This window comes from Aquarana catesbeiana, linkage group LG04, assembly GCF_042186555.1.
Source record: "Aquarana catesbeiana isolate 2022-GZ linkage group LG04, ASM4218655v1, whole genome shotgun sequence".
Lineage (NCBI taxonomy): Eukaryota > Metazoa > Chordata > Amphibia > Anura > Ranidae > Aquarana > Aquarana catesbeiana.
Window position 1 is genome coordinate 137525760 of NC_133327.1, and position 26180 is coordinate 137551939.

The 26180-nt window shown below is 42.8% G+C and overlaps 1 protein-coding gene across 8 annotated transcripts in view; it reads left to right on the top strand.

Annotated features, from left to right (window-relative positions):
* SNED1 (sushi, nidogen and EGF like domains 1) overlaps nt 1–23689 on the top strand; it is a 291723-nt gene extending 268034 nt beyond the window's left edge. For 5 of the 8 annotated variants that reach the window (XM_073625738.1, XM_073625736.1, XM_073625737.1 and 2 more), the window contains 9 exons: nt 3469–3747; nt 3989–4127; nt 4736–4818; nt 4910–5008; nt 5580–5687; nt 9481–9568; nt 12666–12757; nt 18210–18247; nt 22688–23689. In XM_073625738.1, the coding sequence (XP_073481839.1) occupies nt 3469–3747; nt 3989–4127; nt 4736–4818; nt 4910–5008; nt 5580–5687; nt 9481–9568; nt 12666–12757; nt 18210–18235 (914 nt within the window). In that variant the 3' untranslated portion in view covers nt 18236–18247; nt 22688–23689. Of the gene's footprint in view, nt 1–3468; nt 3748–3988; nt 4128–4735; nt 4819–4909; nt 5009–5579; nt 5688–9480; nt 9569–12665; nt 12775–18209; nt 18248–22687 lie in introns of all 8 variants that reach the window. The other 3 variants (XM_073625740.1, XM_073625741.1, XM_073625739.1) reach the window with 3 other exon arrangements.
* The last annotated feature ends 2491 nt before the right edge of the window (nt 23690–26180 follow it).

Below are 26180 nucleotides of genomic sequence, written 5' to 3' on the forward strand. Positions count from 1 at the left end.
AAATGTAACTACCTCAGCATTTTCCCCTTCACTGAAGACTCAAAGACTCAGTGAGTAGGCCGGTCAGGCTAACCACTGGGAGCTCCCTAGGTTTCTTGGCACCATTATTCCCTGTTTCCACAGGCTTGGCCATGGAAGTGGGATTGAGGGCCAATGTCATCTGGTGAGTGGAGTGCAATGCGCTATGCACTCTGTCTTGCCATACAGCATCGAGAAAGCATCTCCTCCATTGTTTAGCAACATGGAACTTCAATCCCTTCCTGCTGCCTACCTGCAGTGACTTTGGTCACCACCAGCCATCTGACGCTCACCTGCTACCAGCTGTCTGAGTTTTGTGGGTATCTGAGGCCTTGCCTTTGACGCTAAGCTTGTACAATGCCTTACCACAATGTGGCCTCAGTATGTCTGATTCCAGATATGAGGGGACAGTAACAGACGCCTCCAGCTCACACTGCCTGCAGTGTGCCTACCTATCTGGAATCATGTTATCCTCTGCTCTTAGAGTCTGTTCTGACCTGGAATCCTTTTTGGCTCCATCTGGTGTGGCAGGACACTCTTCTCCTTTGGCTGAGGTTTTTACTACAGTTATGCAGGACCCAAATCACCCAGTTAATTGCTGACTTTGATCTCAGAGCCCACAAGTATGCTCTCTCCCATGCAGATATTTGATATGCTCATGGCCTCATTGGCTCTCAAGCAATTGGCCACAGAGACTGCCTGATTCTGAGTCATTCCAGTGCTTGACTAATGAGCTTACACAAGAAGTCATAGTCTACTGCTATTACTCCAAATTAAAATAGACCGTTTTGGCTCTTACTGTTGCAGTGTGCACCACTCTGAAACCAGAGGATCAACCTGTTGATTATACCAGTTCTATTTACAGTCTTGGATGTTTAAAACTCCCAAGGTTGCAAATTCTTTATATTTGCATCCACATTTCCAACTGCCATTTGATTCATATGGGCATCGATGTATAACGTCTTTTTTGGACCAGCTCTTAACATCTTCCTCAAGAATGTTACTGTCAAGAGCACCCATCTTGCTCAGCTGAAGAAGCCTAAGAAACAAGCTACAAAGCCTTTTCCCTCTTTAACTGTAACAGAAGGGTGTCAGAACACACAGTGAATCACAGTTTGTTGATTATGGGGCTGCACTGCCATAGGCCATTCAGTGTGCCTATGCTGACCTATGTCCACAGCCAAAAGCACCCAGTGGGCATGTGAGCATCAAAACTGGACCACGGAGTAATGGAATAAGGTGGCATGGTCTGATGAATTCAAGAATGACTTGAGGAGCACAACAAAGAGTTTAAGGTGTTGATTTGGCCTCCAAATTCTCCAGATCTCATTACAATCAAGTGGGATGTGCTGGAAATACAAGTCCGATCCATGGAGGACCTACTTACAGGACTTAACCACTTGACCTCTGGAAGATTTTACCCCCTTCATGACCAGGGCATTTTTTTTTGCTATTCAGCACTGTGCAACTTTAACTGCCAATTGCTTGGTCATGCAACACTGTACCCAAATTAAATTTATATAATTTTTTCTCTTGTTGTGGTATTTAATCACCACTGGGTTTTTTTTTCTTTTGTTATTTAAATGAAAAGACAGAACATTTTGAAAATGTTACAAAACATATCCAATAAAATATAAATAAAAATGTCTTCATAAATTTAGGCCAAATGTATTTTGCTACATGTCGCAAGTGCTGGCAGTGATCGGGGCTAATCCTGCGAACACTGCATTTTTTGGGTACACTATACTATTGGGGATACTGGTATGGTTGACAATTGCGCGGTCGTTCGACGTGGCTCCCAAACAAAATTAATGTCCTTTTTTCCCCACAAATAGAGCTTTCTTTTGGTGGTATTTGATCACCTCTGCAGTTTTTATTTTTTGCGCTATAAACAAAAAAAGAGTGACAATTTTGAAAAAAAACGCATTATTTTTTACTATAATAAATATCCCCAAAGAATATATAAAAAAACATTTTTTTTCCCTCAGTTTAGGCCGGCACGTATTCTTCTACATATTTTTGGTAAAAAAAAATCGGAATAAGCGTTTATTGGTTTGCGCAAAAGTTATAGCGTCTACAAAATAGGGGATAGTTTATGGCATTTTTATTCATTTTTTTTTTTTTTACTAGTAATGGCGGCGATTTTTATCATGACTGCAACACTATGGTGGACAGATCGGACACATTTGGCGCTATTTTGGGACCATTCACATTTATACAGCGATCAGTGCGATTAAAAATGCATTGATTACTGTGTAAATGTGACTGGCAGTGAAGGGGTTAACCAGGCGGAGGCGCTGCAGTGGTTAAGTGTGTCCTAGGTAGTGATTCTAACTGTAGGGGGGATGGGCTATGTGTGACACAACACAGGGAGCTGTTATCAGTGTCAGTGTCACTAGGCAGAAAGGGGAAATGCTTGTTTACATCAGCATTTCCCCGTTCTTCCTCTTTGTGAGATGATCGCGGGTATCCCCGCAGACGTTGAGTCTGTGGGACCCGCGATCACATTCACGGAGCTCGTGGCCGCGCACGTGACCACACGGCGGCAAATTTAAAGGGACATACCAGTATGCCCATTTGCCTGTCCGTGCCATTCTGCCAACGTAAATGTTCGTGCGGCGGTTGGCAAGCGGTTAACCAGGAAGTTCACCCGTTTGTTGCGATGCCTGGGGCTGCCACCCATCAGCAGTAGATTTACTGCTAGGGATCGGCAAGAGGTTAAAGGAGCTGCCACTGACAACTTGGTCCCAGATACCACAGCATACCTTCTGAGGTCTACTGGAGTCTATCCCTCAATAGGTTATGGTGGGTGGTCATAATGTTATAGCTGATCGGTGTATGTCCAACTCCACTGAAATAATGGGCTCAACTGAGTAGAATAACTGCTGCATTATGTTTGCAAGCCACACCTAGTAATTCTAGAAAATGGTGATTGCACTTTGCTAATTAATATTATAATAATAACTGCAGCTTACAGTAAACGATCCTTAATAGTATAGCTTTTATTACAGTAGCTGGAGAATTGAAATCTCTGCCCAAAAAAACACCATTGTGACCTGCTTGCTTCAAGGCTCCAAGGCTTCAAGGCTCCTTTCAGACTCTTTCTTTCTGCTCTGTTAAGACAATGTGTGTGGTGCTGTCAAGGCACCACAATGGACCTCACTTTTTTGGTACATTAGGCAGCCCATTCTAATGAATAGGCTGCTTTAATGCAACACACATTAACACGCAGCATAATGCGCACATGCCAAGGCACCTATATAGTGCACTGCAGTTCCATCTAAGGCTATATTCACACTAACACATGCATGGTGTACTAGGGTGTGTTGTAGTAGCATGCATATTACTGCAATGCATATAGTAAGTATGAAGCTGGTCATAAGCATTGATAATAGATATGTTTTCGAGGGCATATGTTATTACCTTTAAGACTTTCTTCTTACTCGCCAGGTCCACTCCCACCAAGTAACCTCTCAGCAGTGCTTGTCACGACCAGCACTGTTCACCTAAACTGGGACACTCCTCCAGTTGACTCAGTGGATGGTTACACGCTGAATGTCACACACAATCATAGCACAAAGAGTCGTTATGTACCGAATGGGAAGATGACATCATACACTGTCCGAGACCTGCAGCCTGGTCAGAGATACAGGATCACGGTGACAGCACTACGTAATACCCCACACGGCCCTGTGAATAGTGATCCCAAGACCCTACGTATACAGACAGGTAAGTATAGGACCTTTTTGGGTGCTTTTATGCTTTGTGGACTATTTATTCTGTATTTTTATGGGTGTTTTGCATATGCATTTTACTGCAATATGCATGCAAAATGTATAGCAGGTTACACCGCAAGGCATGAAAATTGCTCAAAGCCAAGTTAAAATGTTTTTAATTTCAGAAATGAAAATAGAGCCTGCTGTGGAAACAGAAATGTATTTATTGCTGGTATTGTCCATGTATTTTACAGTGCAAAGGGAGGGGCCTCAGGAGCGTCGCTGGACTCCGCCCAGAATATTAAGGAACAGACCCCCACCACAGACTCCTCCAGAGGTTCGAATGCTGACAGAAAGAGGGCCTCCTCCTGCAGAGGGTCCACAAGCACACAGGTCAGGTGACTCATTTCTACATTCTAGGGGAATTCAGGAAAGCTGTAACAACAATTTTCTGGAGGTAGTTCCCTTACGAACTACTAATGCCTAATTCAGGCAAGCAATTGTGGTAGTGACGGCCACATTCAGGAAACTTCAGGTAGTTCTTACTGCTGTCACTTTAAGAATTTATTCATATAACAGCAACAGACTCTTAAAAATTGGGGTGGCCAGATGCTAGTTCCCCATCTGGTCCGCCTTACTTTTGATGGACGGTGGATGGCAATGGGAGGATTAGAAAGACAATGTAGGACTAAATAGCGGCTATGGAGTCTGCTTACTACTAAATGCTGTCAAGTGGCAGCAAGGCAGACCTGAGGGGGAACAAATCTCTCAGTTCCCCATCAGGCTCTGCCTACCCCACTACAAAACTTGGTGCAGTGGCCAGGGAGTACACAGAGAAAGAAGTGTACAGAATGAGTATGGGCTGACAGGTACATGAATCTGGCGCAAGCCCCAACGGAATTCTGAAGCGTGTCTGCTACACTCCTTTATGAATTCCCCTGATTGTTTGTTGGATATATATATACTTACAACTAAATTATTATTTCCTTTTTACATATCAGATTTACAGAGCTGACAGATGGTAGAAAACGTATAACAGCCAGATTCAACCACCATCATAATAAATCCATTAATATCACAAAAGGTTAGTGTGGTCCTGGGCAGTGTCAGCATGGTGACATTTTCAAGGTACAATGACATTTTGCATAACCTACTTATACATCTATACATTTCAGAGCCTGAAGCTCCAATCAGAGTGGAGAACACAGAAGGCTCCCCCATCCCCTTGAGGCAAGCACTACAGCTTCATGATCCTCAGCAGAGACCCAGAGAGGGTAAGTAACTGAGAGATTTTGTTTGAGATATGGAGGTTGATTAAAAGATTTGAGAATGATCACAAAATATTATGTGGGTATTATCTCGATTATCCAATTGTCAATGCAGATGAATTAAGTATAGGAATTCCTATACTTCCTAATTTAAATTAAAAAAAGGCTGCAATATATGTAATCTTTTAGCAGTAATGGAGAGTCAATGAAAACTCCAAGCATTATGTGGTTTAAGATGTGTAAACTCTGCTAGTATCTCATACTAAACTGGTTCTAGTGTCATTTGCACCCATTGCAAATATATAAATATTATGTTAAAATATTTTATCCTGTAAACATGCTGAATTATACTTGATGTTGGCTATTTTTTTTTTCGCAAATGTTTCCAAATGTAATAATTCTATAGGCAATTTGTACAGATGTATGCATGTTCAATCATTGAGAAAAATATATGGCCCATTTTAATCTATGTATCCACATAGAAGGACAGTTTGGACATAGATATAGTTATTCGGTATCACAAAAGTGTAATAAATGAACAGGACAAAATCATTTTCTTTTTTCTGTCTTACACCAGGAGTGCGAAGGGGCTGCCTGGAAACCCCATGTATTAATGGGGGAACCTGTGTGAATGGAGAGGTCTGTGATTGCCCACCCGGGTTCAAAGGACAGCAGTGCCAGCTGGGTATGTATGCTAGAAGTTTTTTTTATATAAAAGAGTAAAATATGAATGTATTTACACCTTCCATATAGTAAAAACGTTCATAAACTGTATTCATCTTTCATGTCTGTTAAAAGGGTCAGTCCACCTAAAACTGATATTTTAGTTTTTGATAGATGCTGTGGAATTAAACCAATTGACAAATTCTGATATTTCTTAGACACTCTGTTTATGAGATCTCATAGATTGAGTTCCTAGATCTGCGCACATGCTATGACCAGTATGATGGGATCCTGCCATCCCTGCTAGATATTTTTATTGTATTTTATAATATAGAGGATGCAACAGAAGGAGTTGAATATCCAATTTTGGGAGGGAGGGAGTAGCCCCCCCTCCCCCTCCCCAGGACAAATCTGTTTTAGCTGACTGAGCCTCATCTACTTAAGATTGCTGCAATACTGTAACTACTTTGTATGTAGCCACATTGTAGCCTCTGAGAGTGTATGAAGCATGAGATGCCCTTCCCTGCTTGGAATCAGGACTCTACAAAATATTCTTGCCCTTGGAATAACTTCTATCAAGTCCAATTTTAAATAGGGGGCATATGAAGCATTTCCCAAAACAGGCGTGTATGGAGGCTCCAGAAGTTTGGTAAAAGTCATCAAGTTTGAATTTAGCCAGGCAACGCTAGATTATTGGCCTAAGCATTAAAACATTCTACTCCACATTCAGAACAAGCATGGAGGTGGAAAGGGAAAAACCTATACCATGTGCTCCTAAAAAAAAAAAAAAAAAATAGGTTCAGAAATGAAGTTATGTATAATAAAATGGAATGACACAGGAAAAAGAATTGAACACATAATGCCCCTTGTCAGTGCTAATTAATATTAGCTTGGTCTGTCTCAACTGATGGCCTATAAAAAGATGTCACACAAGAAACATCTAATGATGGGTAAAAGCAAAAAGCTCTGTCGAGACCTTTGCAACCTCTTTGTCGCAAAACACACTGATGGCATTGGTTACAGAAGGATTTCTAAACGTCTGAATGTTCAGTGAGCACTAATCCGGAAGTGGAAAGAACATAATTTCACCAAAAACCGTCCACGACCAGGTGCTCCTCGCAAGATTTCTGACAGAGGAGTGAAAATAATTATTAGAAGAGTTGTCCAAGAGCCAAGGACCACTTGTGGAGAGCTTCAGAAAGAGCTGGAATTAGCAGGTGCTGTTGTTTCAAAGAAACCCATAAGTAATACACTCAACCGCCATGACTGGTATGCACGGAGAAACTTCATTTCTGAACTTATTTGTTTTGGTTTCTTTTCTTTTTTTTTAAAGTTGTTTTTATTGTAATTTCAAGGTAAATACAAAACAATATAGAGCCTATTGGGCATACCCAGGCTCAGTCGCTACAACTAACAGACTAAAAGAGAGAAAAAAAAACATTACATATAAAAAGATATATAAAAAAAAACGAAACCACTGTACGCTCAACCACCTGTGCAAAATATTTAAAGCAATCCTCCCATTCCACATATACCCTACAAAACTTGCTTTAGTTATCCGTGAAATGAAGTGTACATTAAAATTACATATTCATATCTCCCCCCCCCCTCCCCATAGCTATTAATTTAGCAACCCAGGGACGTTTATGAGATCAGGAATGCAACTTGAGCCATTCTCAGTACTTAATAGAACATTACTAATCGTCCATCGAGTCTGCATTAGTGGATGGGGATTCCATCCAAATATCCCATGTTTTATTGAATTTTTTGCCACAGCCGTGCGACGGGTAAGTAGTCTTGTACAACGGTAGAGCCGCGTTCACTAACCTCTTCCAGAAATTTATTGAGGGTGCGGATGAGGCCTTCCATCATGAGTACTACAGATTTACCGGCATAGTATAGTAATAATCCTAGCAGGGTTCTGATTGCCCAGCGTGGGGCCAGTGGTTCCACAAGTCCCAGCAGACATACCTCTACAGACAATGGCACAGGGACAGTGGTGACAGTCAAGATAAAATTGGTTACCTCAACCCAAAAAATTTCAATCTGAGGACAACTCCAAAAAATATGAATGAAGCCCACTGAGGGTGAGTTGCATCTCCAGCAAGAAGCAGAAATAGATGGGTAGATTTTGTGTAGGCGTACGGGGGTGTAATACACCTTATGTATTATTTTAAATTGCACTCATTTATCTCTAGCTGATACTAGCTGTGAAAAGGGACACTCCCACATTTCCTCCCAATCTTCTGTGTCTAGTGTAGGGAAATCGACCACCCACTTTGCCCACCCACTTTGCCTTACGGTTTTCTAGTCCCGTGTGGACGTTAGGGAGTAACAATTTATATATGGTGGATAAGGGCTTAGGTAGAGCTTCATCTCTGAGCAGAGTCTCCAGATTGGAGGTGTAAAAGGCCACGTGAGCATTTTCAAACTGAGTGTTAAAAGCGTGCCTAAGCTGCAGGAATCTAAACAAGTGTGAGTTAAGTAAGTTATATTGTTGTTTCAACCTGTCCCGAACAGCTAGTGAAATTGGAAAGAATGGTCAGCGTCTTTCGAAGGGACTGGGCAGGGTCACTCAAGAAAAGAATGAGATCATCTGCGTATAAAGCAACCTTCTCATGTATGGATCCCACCTGTATGCCCCTGATCCCATCCGCCTGTCTGAGGGCTGAGGCAAGTGGCTCCATCACCAAGGCAAAGAGAGCCGGGGACAGTGGACAACCTTGCCTCGTACGTCTTCCAACAGAAAAGGGCGTTGACAGAGCACTATTGAGTTTTATCTGCGCTGTCGGGTCCTTATATAAAATATCAATCCACCTGTGGAATACTTCTCCGAAACCCATAACCTCTAGAACAGAGGACATAAAAGGCCATGCCACCGAATCAAACTCCTTTTCAAAGTCTAGTGTAACCATTACCCTCGTGGAAGACTCAGTGGAAGGTAGCTGAAGATGTGTAAACACTCATACGTAAATTTATATTTGTTGATTTCCCTGGCATGAAACCAGTCTGGTCTATGTTAATCAGGGATGGTAAAATCATCCGCAGCCTGGTCGCTAATATTTTTGTTAAGAACTTGAGGTCAAAGTTTAGCAAGGAGATCGGCCTATAGGAAGTACAAAGGGATATGTCTTTTCCGTGCTTAGGGATGAGGACTATGTGTGCCTGATACATAGACGGGGGTAAGGACATCTGTTTTTTACTTTCAGAGAAGACTTTTAACAGTTTTGGTGCAATTAATGAGGCATACATTCTGTACCATTCACCGGGTAGGCCATCTGGTTGTTTTGGTTTCTTTGTTGTATGGATTGCATGGGTTGTTACCGACATGTGGTGAAAATTTCAATAGCACCTTTACAAATATATTAACCTAGAAAAATGGTGACGTGTTCAGTACTTATTTTACCTGCTGTATAAATAAAACAATCCAATTACTGCTGTATGGAGTAGTCTGATGCTAGGCCCACTTTTGGATCTATTAGCAAAACCCATTTAGATTATTAAAGGTCATATTTAATACTGTCACAAATACTCTGCTGTAAATTTGGCAGTTTGGTTTTTAAAGCCGCTGTGTCATTAAATCATTCATTGCCTCTAGCAAGATCTGGATTGAATTGTTCGGCAGTAAGGGCAATGATGTTACTAAATATGAATATTATTATTGAAGGATAAGCCTGAATTTGTCACTGGAGACTGAATGAGTCATTTGGCTGCTATGGTTGCAGTGCTATTATGGGCTATTATGTGGGCTGTGGCTTTTTTATTGGAATATAGAATTGTGTGTTGGTGGAGAGGTTGACACCTTTGTTCTGCAGCCTGCAGAAAGGAGACGTTTGCCTGCACCAGACTGTATTCAGAGACGCTGTCACATCCTGTGTGGGAGGGAGGAGTCTGTCATCACATGTAAGTAATTACCTCAACTACATCATCACACCCCCTGGCATCACTTATAGGTTGCAGAACGGGCCGTTACATTAAATGTACATTAGAACTCTTGAGGCTTTGGTTGGGTTTGGCAGGAGACTCCACTATGAATAAAAGCTAACTAATGTACATGTTGCATCAGTCAAAGGCATTTATGATTTCAGTATTCACTCAGTTTACTATTCCTTAAACTTATACATAAACTGAGGTAATACTCAGGGGCCCATGTATAAAGAGGTAAATGTGACATTCTTTTCACATTCATGGGTGAATTCTTTAGCACATTTTAACACCACATATCCCAGACTTTACCTACACAGCCATCAACATTCACCCACATTCACCAACTTCTGTTCTTCAGTGGCAATTGAGGAATGTCACATTCACCCAAAAAAATGTTTGTAAGTTGCAATTGTTAGTTTAATTTTGGTACCAAAGTGCTGTAATTTGTTTTGACTTGAGTAGATGTGACCTCAGTACGTATACTGTGGCCCCTTTCCACAGGTTCAGTCTACTGTTTCATTTGAGTTCAATATACCTGCTCTAATGGATTCTCCATATGCCTAAAAAAGAGCTCTCAGGTCATTGACCTAAGTAGGACAGCTTTCAGTTCATCACAGCCATGCCATTGTTGAGGGAAGATGTCCTCACTAAGGCTCCAAATCATATTTAATGGGCTGAATGTCACTGACATCTGTACTGGTCAGTCTCAGAGTGCAGCAGCATTGCTGAGCCCCATTCTCTCTCCTGTGTATAACCTGTAGCCTATGCTCCTTTCACTTGCTTCTGAATGTGTGTTTCTCCTCCTCCCATGCACGTTCACTCAGTTATTTGTGTGCGTCTCCTTCTTTTCTGTTCCACTTACTCCCTCTGCACTCCTCTCTGCATTTATCTCTTCTACTCACCATCCAGCATTACTGTTCACTAAGATGCAGATAGCCAAGCTGCACAGCATCATGAATTTACATGGTGCAGATGGACCGTTAGCAGCACCATAAAAACCAAAGATGCTTTGCTGGCCACATTATGGAAACGTATGATGCTGTGCGGCCTGGCCCCCCAGTCTAACACCAATACAGAATTATTTTTCCATACCCTAAATGTTCTGGAGCATTATCAAATAAATTAATTCTGCAAGGGGCAGATAATAACTGCAACCTTTTCCAAAATATATCTTTGATATTCTTTAGCCAAAACTGTTCATCCTGTTTAGGCCTCATGCACACAAGACGCTGGTGCAAACTCTGCTGAACACACTTTAAAAAGCTGAAACCTGCTTTTAGAAACGCCCATTTTGCCGTGTTTGCATGCCGTGTTTAGCAGCGTTTGCGTCTAGAAGCGTCTGCAGAGCAGATAATGACATTTTGCGACCCAACTTTGGGACCCCGTATCTCAGGGCCGCTTGGTGCTAGGAGCCCCAAATTTGGTGTGCTAACACAGTGGAACTAGCACTATAACATATCCAAATTGTTCCTAGCACCAAGTGGCCCCGAGATACGGGGCCCCAAAGTCGGGTTGCAAAATGTCAAGCACTTCTGCAGCATAGAATGACATTTTCCGACCTGACTTTGGGGCCCCATATTTCGGGGCTACTTGGTGCTAGGAACCCCAAATTTGGATATGTTATATTGTTATACCAAGTGGCCCCGAGATATGGAGCCCCAAAGTCGGGTCGCAAAATGTCAAGCACTTTTCTGCAGCAGAGAATGACATTTTGTGACCCGACTTTCAGGCCCCGTATCTCGGGGCCACTTGGAGCTAGGAACCCCAAATTTGTGGTTCCTAGCTCCAAGTGGCCCCGAAATATGGGGCCCCAAATTCAGGTTGGAAAATGTCATTCTCTGCTGCAGAAAAGTGCTTGACATTTTGCGACCCGACTTTGGGGCCCCATGTCTTGGGGCCACTTGGTGCTAGGAACCCCAAATTTGGTGTGCTAACACAGTTGGACTAACACTATAACATATCCAAAGTGGGGGTTCCTAGCACTAAGTGGCCCCGAGATATGGTGCCCCAAACTCAGGTCGCAAAATGTCAAGCACTTTTCTGCAGCAGAGAATGACATTTTGTGACCCGACTTTGAGGCCCCGTATCTCGGGGCCACTTGGAGCTAGGAACCCCATGTTGTAGTGCTATGTCCTCTGTGTTTGCACACCAAATTTGGGGTTCCTAGCACCAAGTGGCCCCGAGATATGGGGCCCCAAAGTCGGGTTGTAAAATGTACCTTTAAACGCAAAACATAAACGCAAACGCGGCTAAACGCTGTCTGAAACGTGGAAAACGTTTGCGTCTGAACCCATTTTTTTGCTTCTGGAAACGAGGTTAAACGCAACTGCCTAAAAATGCCAAAAATCGAGACTGTGTACATGCACACATAGGATAACATTTAATGGGTTCAGGGGCAGTTGAAAAAAGTGTCCAACTGCCTCTGAACGCAAGTTTAACAGCGTCTCGTGTGCATGAGGCCTTAGGGTATTTCACACTTGAGCACCTCTGCTGATCAGCTTTGCTAATGTCCTTACTCAATAAATAGTTCTTCAGTGGAATGCAGCCCAGCAAAACCCAGCTAGTGCTTGTCTGAACAAATCAGACATCACTCTCCTGATGTCAAATGGATGCCTTAGTCAGTACAAGATGTTTCCTATAGTTTACTGCATTTAAAATGAAGAACTGCTTATTCAATTAGGCTGCTAATTTGGAGTTGGGTGGTATAAAAAACAAAAACAAAAAAAAAAAAAACAGGGAAGCAGGCCTTTCAACATCTCCCACTCTGTAGGGTAAAAATATTCCTGAACCTCACTCCGAAAACAAAGCACACATCTTCTAATGCAGGATAGAACATGAAAACAAGTAGCCAACTGATTACTACAGGCACCACATCACAATTCACCTATCTTCAAGTTTCATAAATGGGCCCATTTTGCTTATTCCTTCCTTCGCCTCCATTCTTTTATCTCTGCTTCCTTCCAAACATTCAGCGGTAATGGCTTCTGAGGAATTGAGGGCTTATCTCTGTCCTCTCTTTCCATCGGTTAATGAACAATTTAGAATAGTCATGCCTTCTCTTTTTTTTTTCAAGTGGCATGTCTTGCAGGTATAGGCGGGTGTACAAGATACAGTATGACGTGTGCTCCAGGGAGATCTGTGAAGGAGCTGCCAGAGGTAGACCAAGTGAGTAGGAATGTCCGGTAAGCTTATCACCACCAGCTACTGTATGATTCAGGGACACAATAGATGTGATGTGTAAAATATAATTTCTTTATGTCTTGGTATGTGAGCATTCAATATACATGAAGTGACTTTAGTATAAAAATATCCTCCAAACTTATAGTGTTATAGGGGCAGGGGGCAATTTTATAATTTCAATTATTGGCTCACATGTAAAAATAAAACATCTGGAAAACAATGTGAAGATTTGTCATATGACTTACTCTGAAAGTACTTCATGCAGGAAGGTTTAGTGCAGGTCAGATACTTCTGAATACAAGTAGCCTCTGTTTGAAATGCATTGTATGAAATAATAAATCCCCCATCTACAGTGCCTTGAAAAAGTATTCATACCCCTTGAAATGTTCCACATTTTGTCATGTTACAACAAAAACGTAAATGGATTTTATGTGATAGACCAACACAAAGTGGCACATAATTCTGAAGTGGACGGAAAATGATAAATGGTTTTCAATTTTTTTTTACAAATAAATATGTGAAAAGTGTTGAGTGTATTTGTATTCAGCCCCTCTGAGTCAATACTTTGTAGAACCACCTTTCCTTGCAATTACAGCTGCAAGTCTTTTTGGGGATGTCTCTACCAGCTTTGCACATCTAGAGAGTGAAATTTTTGCCCATTCTTCTTTGCAAAATAGCTTAAGCTCTGTCAGATTGGATGGAGAGCTTCTGTGAACAGCAATTTTCAAGTCTTGCCACAGATTCTCAATTGGATTTAGGCCTGGACTTTGACTGGGCTATTCTAACACATGAACATGCTTTGATCAAAAGCAGGGGTGCCCAACCTTTTGAGCGAGGGCTGTAACGATATCATGTACTGGACATGAAACGCTGTAGCTAGCTGCCATGTTGTTTGGAACGCAGCCATGACAGCTTGGCTAACCGTGCACATTACAGAGAAATCTGAACTTCCTCCCTTGTCTTAGGAATTCAAAGCTTTTAAAGTTCAACAGAAAAGGTTATCTCAACAGAGAAAACAGAACCAGGCTAGGTCAGTAAAAAAACAGCTTGTTGAAAGGGCAGAGTGTTCAGGCCTGTCGTAAAACTGTCACCCTCTCCATTCATAGACCCAACAGGCCCCGGTTGTAAAATTTCTGAATACACATACACAAGCTTTAAACAGTGGAATAAGTATAAAATTTCAGCATGTTTCATAACTTCCGACTTAGTAATAGCACAGCCATAATATGGACATATTTAGTTTCCTCAGATAATTTATAGCGTTTCAAGTCCAGGCACCCCTATGTCAGGTCATATGGGAAACCACTGGTACCCCTTATTCCTCCTAAGCAGACTATACACTGCAGATATGGCATGTTTATATTTGTTTTGAAGGAAATCTCACGCTGAACAATAATATGGATATTTACAGTCTATAAACAGTAGAGATGCAGAGATATGAATATGTATCACAAAGTGTACCTGGGATGTGGTCATAAGTGTAGACACCTCCCAGCAACCAACCACTAAATAAGATGACCAGACGATTGGTTACTGGTCGCTGTCAACACCCCCCCGATTTGACAGAAAAGAGGAGATGCCAAGACAATGGTCAGTTCTCCTTTTACCATCCAGGAAGAAACATCTGCCAAGTTGAGAACCGATTACCTAGCTCATCGATCGAACTCTGATCAACCCTCGGACATTAATTGCTAGCATTCTTCCTTCCCAATTCTACCTTATTGCTTTGTGGCTGTATATTGTCTTTATCTTTTGAAACATCTTTTTTCTGTAAATGTTTTATTTGCATCAACCTTGACCTTTTCATAATAAACCCTTATGTTGAAAAGTGTTAAACTTGTCTCTAAAGCTCTTAATGCAAGCTATAAACGAACCTGCCTCTTGAAGGGTGCTACTGTTGTAGAGTAAGACTCTGAGCAGACCTGTCTGTGGTGGCAGTGTGTGTGGCAGACGCTTATTCTAAAATTATAATTGGTATTGCTAAAATTACGAGTCTCCCCCGACTCGGTCTTTTAAACGGGGGTCGTGGCAGTTAAAGGGTTAATTGTGTAATTAGCCCAGTGACAATCATTCTCAGGCTGCTCGCACCTAGATTGTGGTCCCGCAAGCTGGAAAATCTTTGTGTTGGGTGCAGCTGAGAGTGGCATTGTTACGTAAGTGACAGCGTGTGAGGTTGGCCGGTCCTTCGTTTCAAGTTAGCGAGGAGGGCAGGGATCTGACACCCGCGTTCGTCACAAGGGCCACTTTAGCGACTTGGTAACCGGTCGTGGGCCACAATGAGCGTAGCGGGTGGATGGCAGGTCTATGTCCACTCTGCATGTGTAGAGCAGACGCAGGCCGCTCTACCTTAAGGGCCCTCCGATCCGCCCAGACAGAAGGGGACAGATCCCCTTCTGTTTTTTTTAAGCAGATCGGATTGCAGATAGGCGGGTGTAAACAGACACAAGTCTGGAGGGCCCGATTGGGTCTGCCTGAAAAACAGACAGGCGGACCCGATCGGACCGATGGCGTGAAAGGGGTCTAAGGCTGCTTTCACATTGATGCACAGCAGTTTACCTGCATCTCAACTAACCTTGATCTTCACTTCTTCCTCTGGATTCCTGCAGCTGGTTGCTGCTGTCCCCCAGGTGGTTATGGCTGGTGGCTGCTGCTGGCTGTCCTACAAGGCTGCTACTGCTGGCTGGTACTGCGGACAGGTGCTGGTACTGCTGGCAGATATGGCTGGCTGGTACTGCTGGTGGGTACTGGTATTGCTGGCGGGTACTGGTACTGCTGGCTGGTACTGGCACTGCTGGCTGCTGTCCCAGATTGCGGGTTCCCGTGCATTAGTGTGACAGAAAGATGCGACTGCTGTAGAGAGCAGAGCCGATGCTTCCTGTCACAGGCGGAGTACATTTGGTATCACTCGCCTGTGAAGGAGCCAGCGCTATACAGGAAGCATCGGCTCTGCTTCTTCTAGCGGCAGCTCCGTTCTTCGCGCCGATGCTCGGAGATGGTGGGTCGGGAACCCGCGATCTGGGCTTGCCGACCCGCCATCTCAGAGCAAGACGTGGCTGGCCACATCATAGGGCACCACGGGCGAGCGGTTGGGCACCCTTGATCTAAACCATTCCATTGTAGCTCTGGCTGTATGTTTAGGGTCGTTGTCCTGCTGGAAGTTGAACCTCCACCCCAGTCTCAAGTCTTTTGCAGACTCTAACAGGTTTTCTTCTAAGATTGCCCTGTATTTGTCTCCATCCATCTTCCCATCAACTCTGAGCAGCTTCCCTGTCCCTGCTGAAGAAAAGCATTCTCACAACATGATGCTGCCACCACTATGTTTCACAGAGGGGATGGTGTGTTCAAGGTGATGTGCAGTGTTAGTTTTCCACCACACGTAGCATTTTGCTTTTAGGTCAAAAAGTAAAATTTTGGTCTCACCTGACCAGAGCACCTTCTTTCACGTTTGCTCTTGGCGGCTAGTCTCATCATTGCTCTCCTTGCTTGGCATGTCAGCTTAGGTGGACGGCCATGTCTTGTTAGGTTTGCAGTTGTGCCATACTCTTTCCATTTTCGGATGATGGATTGAACTGTGCTCCTTGAGATGTTCAAAAGTTGGTATTTTTTTTTAACCTAACCTTGCTTTAAACTTCTCCACAACGTTATCACTGACCGTTCTGGTGTGTTCCTTGCCTTCATGATGCCGTTTGTTCACTAAGGATCTCTAACAAACCTCTGGGGGCTTCATAGAACAGCTGTATTTATACTGAGATTCAATTACGCACAGGTGGACTATTTACTAATTTAGTGACTTCTGAAGGCAATTGGTACCACTAGATTTTAGTTAGGAGTGTCAGAGTCAAGGGGGCTGAATACAAATCCACACCACACTTTTTTAGATATTGATTTGTAAAAAATGTTGAAAACAATTTATCATTTTCCTTCCACTTCACAATTATGTGCCACTTTGTGTTGGTTTATCGCATAAAATCCCAATAAAATACATTTACGTTTTTGGTTGTAACGTGACATAATGTGGAAAATTTCAAGGGGTGTGAATACTTTTTCAAGGCACTGTATAAGCACTTGCTGAACAGCCACAGCACATATACTGCAGCAGATCGGCACATGCAGGCAAAATGACGTACATGTTCTTCATCTTGCCTGGTCGGGCTAAGTGGGGCACCATTCCCCCTCGGGGCCTTTTGATCATGTGACATCACAATCTTAACAAATTAATTTATTCATACAAAAAACACAGTTCCTTCTAGCGCTACTAGGTCTTCCAAGGTGTGGAGTAACAGATGTCAGATAAAATGGTGGTGTGAAAGTTATATATGGTATCCCAAAACTAAGTGGATGCTGCCTTTCTCAGATGGGGTGATCTGAAAGGAACCACAAGAAAAACAGAAATGGAAGGCGTGCACACCTACTGCATTACCAGAGATATTTTAATAAGAAGAAATTTTTGTATAAAAGTGGGTACTCACAAAATGCAACTGACAAAAGGCCATTAGCACAGTGCATGGACATGCACAGAACACGGGGTACAGCTAATGCATTTCTGGGGCGCACCCCGTGTTCTGTGCATGTCAATGCACTGTGCTCATGGCCTTTTGTCAGTTGCATTTTGTGAGTACCCACTTTTATACAAAAATTTCTTATTAATAAATTATCTCTGGTAATGCACTAGGTATGCACGCCTTCCATTTCTGTTTTTCTTGAAATTAATTTATTCATAACAGCTGTGTTGACTATGCTGTGATTGGCCCATAGCTATCACATGGTACCTGGGCCAATCACAGCACCCTGTACCATGTGATTAGCTGTACCCAATCAGAGATCACTAGTGATCACAGCTGTCATGAATGGTTAACCCATTCATGACAGTTAAAAACTTTACTGGTACAATGATCTTCAGTGTAAAGTGTAAGTGTAAAAAAAAACTACTCTGATGAAAGTATGAAAAAAAAAAATAAAAAGTAAAAATGTATTATTTTTTTTTTTTAACATACTGTCACCAGTCAGTGTCCCTCATCACCGCCACCTCAGTCATATGATGACGCTGTATTGCACTGGTGATAGTATGTAATAAAACAAAACAAATTTTAATTTAATCTCTTCATTTTCAAAAATATTGTGACAGAAAAAAACTTCAAAAAACTCGCCATACCTCTTACTAAATGCTTCAGGCTGTCTGCTTTCCAAAAAGGGGTCATTTTGGGGGAAGTGGTACTGTCCTGGCATTTGAGGGCCTCAAGAAATGAGATAGGCCATCAGTACTGTACATCAGGATCATATATACAGTATATACCATAGTCTGTAGACTCTATAACTTTCACACAATTTATACACTTACTGGGTTTTTTTTTTTTTTTTACCAAACACATATAGCAGTATACATTTTGGCCAAAATTAATGACGAAATTGATTTTATTGGATATGTTTTGCTTTACAGAGACTAAAGTCCCCAGTAAGCCTTGAAGATGAGGAGCAGTAAGTAGCTTGGACTTTTTATTTGTTTGCAATACATTCATGTTCAGGGGTGGACTGACAACTCATGGGGCAATAGGAGATTTTGGGGGCCCCCCAGCAAGCTGCATGCTGTGGGGGCACTCTATAGGAGGGAGGGGCCAGGAGCAGTGAAGAGGGATCCGGGCTGCTCTGTGCAAAACCAACTGCACAGAGGAGGTAAGTATAACATGCTTGTTATTTAAAAATAAATAAAAAAACAAGACTTTACAATCCCTTTAATTAAAACCAGCAACTGTTGAGACAACACCTTGGTCAGGTCTATGTACAGTATAATGTACAGAGTACATGGGTCAGGAGTAAGTAACAAACAAAACAACATATAGAGTACAGCAGTCGGGATGAGCGCCACGCTCACATCAGAGTCCTCCCTTACACCAAAGTCCCAACATTCTCCTTATACATCACAGTCCGCCCCCCTTACATCAGAATCTCCCCTTACGACAGAGCCCCCACAGTGGCACCCTATGGCAGAGCCCCCAGAATGTCACCTTTTATCGGTGTCCCTTTACACACACCTTTGTGCTTGGTGTGGTAGGCAGCTGGTGGGAAAAGGCTTTAAAAAAAAAAAAATCCACTTGTTGCAACCTCTGAACTGTGCAAGTGAGTTGTGGAGCCAGCTGAATAGTGAACTGCTGTGGTTGACCACAGATTGGTCATTGAGGCATGTGAATAAAAGCCATGCTTGATGTGTGCCATGATGTCACTGCACAGGTGTGTACCCAGACCTGCTGCCGGATCCGAGGCCGAGCTCAGCAGTTCAGATCAGATGGCTCCAAATGGCAACAAGTGCATTTTTCATGGGCACGGGATTGTTAGAGCGATTTCTGTTGAGCGGCAGTGGGCACACATGGATCAAACAGTATATACACACACACACACAGTATACAGAAACAGTATACACAGACACGCACAGTATACAGACACACACACACACAGTATACAGACACAATATACAAACACACACACAGTATACACACAGACACACACAGTATACTGACACAATATACACACACACACAGTATACACACAGACACATGCACAGTATACAGACACACCCAGTATACACACAGAAACACGCACAGTATACAGACACACCCAGTATACACACAGAAACACGCACAGTATACACACACACACACAATACACACAGACAGTATACACACAGACTACATATATACACACACACACACACACACACACACACACACACAAATTAAGCATATATACTCACACACACACACACACACACAGTATACACACACCAGCACTTTTCGTCTAGAAATCTAACACACTGCTGCTGCCCCCATCTCCTGACATGCTGGGACTTGTAGTGCCCCAGCAGCTCACAGACACATTCAGTGGTAATACAGGAGAGGAGGATGATGTGCCTGTGTATTGGTGGACAGGTAATCAGTCGGGAGATGTAGCAGAGATTGGGGGAGAAGTTCAGAACATCCTTCCCGCAGGAGCAGTGCACTTCTCACACACAGAAAAACAATCTAACAGCCTCAGAGACAAGAGCTCTGCTAGAGGAAACACATCCTCCCCCTTCTGATCACCAGAGAAAGCACTGATAAAACAACATTTAACTCAGCCAAGTTAGTCAGCTTACCTTGCATCAGCCTGAAGTCCATCTCCAAACTGCAGTTGTGTCCCCACCTCCCTCTCCTCTCGCTGTCAGCATATCCTGCTCTGTATTCAAAGAAGCCGCGTGGGGGAAGGGGGTGTGTACACTGTGTTCCCATTGGCTGAGGAGGTAGTGGAGGGGCGGAGCAGCTATAGCCTCCGAAATTTTACATCAAAATGATGTCGGTGTCAGACATTTCAGGGACAGATGTAAAAATACACAGATTTTTACAATCTGTCCCTGGTTTTACTGAGGCTGGCAACCCTGATGGGGCCCTCTAGTGGCATAGGGCCCTCTGTCAGTGCACGAATGGTCAGTCCGCCCCTGTTCATGTTCCAAACATTGATTAGTGTATTGATCCTAGCAAGAACAAACAATATTAAAAGCTAAAAGCTGATTGGCTTTTAAGAGAAATGCAGATTCGTTTATTTCTTCCAGTGTTTACATTTAAAACCCATCTCCAGACAAGTCTTTCTATTCTCCTAAACTTCTGCTCATGTTTTGCAGAATCCTCCATTTTTTTCTTTATTTTAACGGGCTCTTGTATCAAAATGATCTTCTCTAAAGTATAAGTGACATCATCACCTGCCTCCACGAATATCATCTTCTTGTGGTGCTAGAGGAGTCTACAGGGTGTCCTACAACCCCATTCCCAAAAAATAGATTTTTCAAGTCCCATAAATTCATATTGTATTCAAAATAGAAAATGGAAAACATATCAAACGTTTAAACTGAGAAAATGTACCATTTTAACGAAAAAATAAAGTCATTTTGAAATTGATGGCAGCAACACATCTCAAAAAATCGGAAGCATCTGAAGACATCAGAAGAGGTCAGGTCTCAACTTTATCCATTATATTCCATAAATCTTTGGCTTGACACTGTTGTAAAGGCCTTTATATAAGGAGTTGTCCTTGTTAATCCCCCATTTCAACCCCCTGTGTTTCCCAAGAGTCTGAATTTGGTACTTTTGAATCTTAAAGTTAAGATCTTTATTGATATAAAAGGCTGAGCTGGGCACAGAGCATGTATAATATTTATTGGACAAGGAGCACTTTTTTTTTGAATGGACTGTTTTTCTGTGCATTGGATCAAGTTTTTCACATATTCAACACTGGACATTTTATTTACTAATGAATTGTATATGGTCCACAATGGAATTTTTAAAATAATCTTGTAATAATAAATATAGGACTAAATTTGGTAATTCTGCACATAGCATAATTTGATCGTGAATGTGATGTTTATGTAAATTGTCGGAAACGGTTGCATAATTGGTGAGCGCTGCATAGCATATATACACTATATTACCAAAAGTATTGAGACACAATGTACAGGGATAGGGACAATTGTAGACATGCACCCACACTCACTCAGGTTGAACTGGATGGACTGGTGTCTTTATTCAACCTTACAAACTATGTAACTATGAACTTTTATGGCATCCCAGTCTTAGTCCTTAAGGGTTCAATCTTGAGTTGACCCACCCTTTGCAGCTATAACAGCTTCAACTCTTCTGAGAAGGCGGTCCACAAGGTTTAGGAATGCGTCTATGGGAATGCTTGACCATTCTTCCAGAAGCGCATTTGTGAGCTCAGACACTGATGTTGGACAAGAAGGCCTGGCTCGCAGTCCCCGCTCTAATTCATGCCAAAGGTGTTCTATTGGGTTGAGGTCAGGACCACCCCAAAGTTGCTCATCCATGCTTTTATGAACCTTGCTTTGTGCACTGGTGCACAGTCAAGTTGGAACAGGAAGGGGCCATTCCCAAACTGTTCCCACAATATTGGGAGCATGAAATTGTCCAAAATATCTTGGTATGGTGACGGAAGGCCCTATGTCCTTGCCAAGGAGGTCTCTTCCTTTCACCTCAATGCAGACATTGTCCTGTTTCAGAGCTCATCATAGGGGAGGGAGGACAATGAGATTTCACTCTGTAGCTTTGATGTGGTCAGAGCAGTTAGGATCCACTAATGCCTTCCTTCATAAAAAGAAGAGCCCCTTTTTGCAATCGCAAGAAGGAATACCCTGCTTCTTTTTCCACAATTTCAAGCAGCAACAATGCTCAAGCAGCTCATTTCCAGGACTTACGCCCTCAAGGATCAATTTCCTCCCTTCCCTACCAGGACCCATTCCATGAGATCTGTCAGTGGTTCTTAGGCCTTTCAGCATCAAGCATCTGTTTGACAGGTTTGCAAGGCTTCCACCTGGTCTTCTGTTCACAATCTATAAAAGTTATACTGGGTAGATCTTTAGGTCTCTGCTGATGTGAGCTTTGGCCACAAGGTGTTTCAAGCTGTCATTTGGGTGTTTCGTGTCTCTTGGTTTCTGTGGGCCTGTTGCTGCTGTTTGCTATGTTGTTGCCCATCCCTCAATTTATTGCTTGGGTTTGTCCAGATGATATATCATTTCTTGCCCTGTTTAATTAGGATATTGGAATTTTTGGCGAGTAAATTTCATTCCATGGAGTACAGTATTGGACACAGCTCTATTGCCCTTGCTTATCTTTATTGCTTGCTACAAAACTGGAGTGTCACAGAGTGGGAAGCTATATAAGGGTGCAATGGGGGTGTGCCCATTAATCCTTTTACCAGTGTACATTCACCTGAAGGTATGACTTCCTGTCCTATGTCCTGTACTGTACTCCAAGGTATGGAATTTACTATTTACATTTCATATGTTTGCTAGTCCTTTATAGCATTCTGGATATCTATAATACTGACTTGTGCTTTGAATACATTCAACAATGCTAACAAGATTACATTCCTTTACAGACAAAGAAGCATTTGCTGCAACGTGGGGAAGGATTTGAATGTCACACATTCCCATGGGAGACACTGCTGAGCTTGTTTCTCCCCCCTACCCAACCTCATGGGACCCTGTAACTTCTGGCAATGTGCAAGACACAGCTAGCACTGGCCCCGGGACACTGCCCCCAGGGACCTGGAGAGATACCTTCCCATGAGTGGGCCGGAATCCTTTCTCTCTTCAGCAAAGATCTGTAAGACAGTCACTCCTTTAGGCTACAAGCCTGGAAGCAACTGTTCAGTTCATCTGTCAGACAGGCAGAGTACAGGACTGCTGACTCTGCTATCCATCTGGAAGGAATCATTCAGAGCATTTACAGTTCACCATCAGGAGCTCATAACACAATCAGCAGATACCAAAAATTGACTCTCCAGAGATCAGAAGAGAGCTGGAACCACATCTTATTGTGTAGCACAAGGTTCTCTTTAGCCTTGACTGTACTAAGACCGGGAATCTGGTGCGGTTAATCGGATCTGGGAAAATGACTTAATACGAGAGACCACAAATTCATATTTCTGTTACTCAACTTTGTTTCACATCTCCACATAGAGCCTGAAATGGTGAAACTGCTCATTTGTTTTTGTAGTTTAGAGATGGATAGAAAACATGAAGAATAAAAACTTGACAACACATATCAAGAAATTCATTCTGCAACCTCTCAAATCATTATAATTTTTATAGAGACTCTAAAGCCTTTTTGTGTATGTGGGATTGGGTCATTTGAGTAAGGAAAGCAAGACTCATCCTTGGCCTCTGACTCCAAGGACAACAGCACATTCCACACAGTAGCAGCAGCAAGTGTGATGCAAACAATGTTATACTTTACAGCAGCCAATAGGGTGAAACCTCCAGGTGAGGTGATGACAATATCCAAAGCTGCGCCAAAGATGATTGGGCTGTAACGGTGTGTTAAGTTTCGCCTTCAGGCTAGGCGCTTTGGGTTTTATAATAAAACATTTTATAAAATACGTTTTTTTTTTCCCCCTTCTTTAAGTCTTCTTTTGGTCAGTCAATGAGTTTCAATAAATAAAAATGAACTACATGGCTACAAAACATTACCTTAGCAAGAATGAAATATATATTCTAACATAATGACAGATAATGTGATATGTGTGGAATTGGTGTCACTTCTTTGTTCTAATTTGGTATATCGGCCATTGTACACTACAGTGCAGCATCCACTGAGCTAACACATACAGTGGGGAAAATAATTATTTGATCCCCTGCAGATTTTGTAAGTTTGCCCACTTACAAAGAAATGAAGGGTCTATCATTTTTATCATGGGTGTATTTTTAAATGATAGAAACAGAATATAAACCAAAAGTCCAGAAAAAAACACATGATACAAAAGTTGTACATTGAGTTACAGTTCAGTGAATAAAATAAGTATTTGTTCCCCAAGCAAAACATGACTTAGTACTTGGTGGAGAAACCCTTGTTGGCAAGCACAGAGGTAAGACATTTCTTGTAGTTGGTTACCAGGTTTGCACACATCTCAGGAGGGATTTTGGTCCACCCTTCCATAAATTTGCTATAGGATTGAGGTCTGAAGACTGGCTAGGCCACTCCATGACCTTAATGCGCTTCTTCTTGAGCCACTCCTTTGTTGTCTTGGCGGTATGTTTTGGGTCATTGTCATGCTGGAAGACCCATCCATGACCCATCTTCAGTGTTCTGCCTAAGGGAAGAAGGTTCTAAGCCAAGATTTTACAATACATGGCCCTGTCCATTGGCCCCTCAATGTGGCAAAGTCAGCCTGTACCTTAAGCAGAGAAACAGCCCCAAAGCATAATATTTCCACCTCTGTGCTTGACTGTAGGGATGGTGTTCTTAGGGTTATAGCCAGCAATTTTTTTCCTCCAAACACGGTGAGTCAAGTTAATGCCAAAGAGCTCAATTTGGTCTCATCTGACTATAGCACTTTGTCCCAATCCTTCTCTGAATCATTTAGATGTTCATTGGCAAACTTCACACGGGTACATGTGCCTTCTTGAGGGGGACCTTGGGGGGGCTACAGGATTTCAATCTATGGAAGCATATTGTGTTACCAATGGTTTGTTTGGTGACTGTGGTCCCAACTGCCTTGAGATCACTAGCTCCTCCTTTGTAGTTCTGGGCTGATCTCTCACTTTCTCATGATCATCCTTACCACATGAGGCAAAATCTTGCATGGAGCTCCACAGGGCCTGCGCCAGCATAAGGCAGCCGCCTTAGGGCGCCAGGGTAGGGGGGGGGCGTTAAAGCTGAGGGGTCCTCAAGAAGTGATATGGCACACGATGACAGGCAGCAGTGCAGCACAGCCGTGGGCACTGTGAACTTCAGCTGTTGCCACTGTCACGAACGTCCACTTGCACTTCGTCCCTCCTGCTCATTCTTTGTCTCCTCTCTTCCCTCCTAGATGAACGGCAACACACCAGCTTCTCTGGGACACTGATGGGGACACTTACTTCATGGGGATGCTGATGGGGACACCTACTTTATGGGGACGTTGATGGGGAGACCTGCTTCATAGGGACACTGATGGGGACACTCGCGTCATTAGGGACACTGATAGGGACACCTACTTCATGGGGACACCTGCTCCATTGGGACACTGATGGGGACACCTAATTCATGGGGAAACCTACTTCATTAAGGATACTGATGGGGACACCTGCTCTTTGGGGACGGGGGCACTGTTGCATGGGAACACCTGCTCTATGGGGACTCTCTGATGGGGACAACTGCTCCATGGGGACACCTGATTGAGACGCCCACTCCATGGGCACACTTATAGGGACATCTACTCCATGGGGACACTCTGATAGGGACACCTAATGGAGGGAGTACTCTAATGGGGACACCTGATCTATGGGGGCACTTTAAAAAGGACTCCTGATTTAAGGGGTACTGTGATGGGGTCATGTGATGTAAACGGGTACTCTGATGAGGGAACCTGATCTATGGGGGCACTCTGATGGGAACACATGGTGTTAGAGGGCACACTGATGGGGTGACCTGATGTAAAGGGGCACTCTGATGGGGATAAATACTGTTGAAATGCTACGGAAATTGTACGTTTCTCATTTTTCTATAGATATACAATCTATAACTAAATCATAGCACAAGTTTGAGATTTGGACCTTGATGGAAAAAATTTTAGTGACCTGACCTCCTTGAATTTGAATTCAATACTCCTGCACTATAAATGAATGGAGCGCAAATAAAGTCTATGCCATATGGGGGTGGGGGGGTTGCATTGTGGAGTGGAGAGGGTGACAGCAGGACACCAAAATACACCTTCGCCTGAGTAGACAAGTATCCTTGCACCGACCTGGAGCTCCAGCCCTAGGGCGATTGATGGTTATTTTGTATTTCTTCTAGGGCTGTTACTGATTAAAATTTTCGTGTTTAATTAATCAATTTTTTTTTAAATTGATTAATCGACTAATTTCGATTAATTATAACGCACATACAGA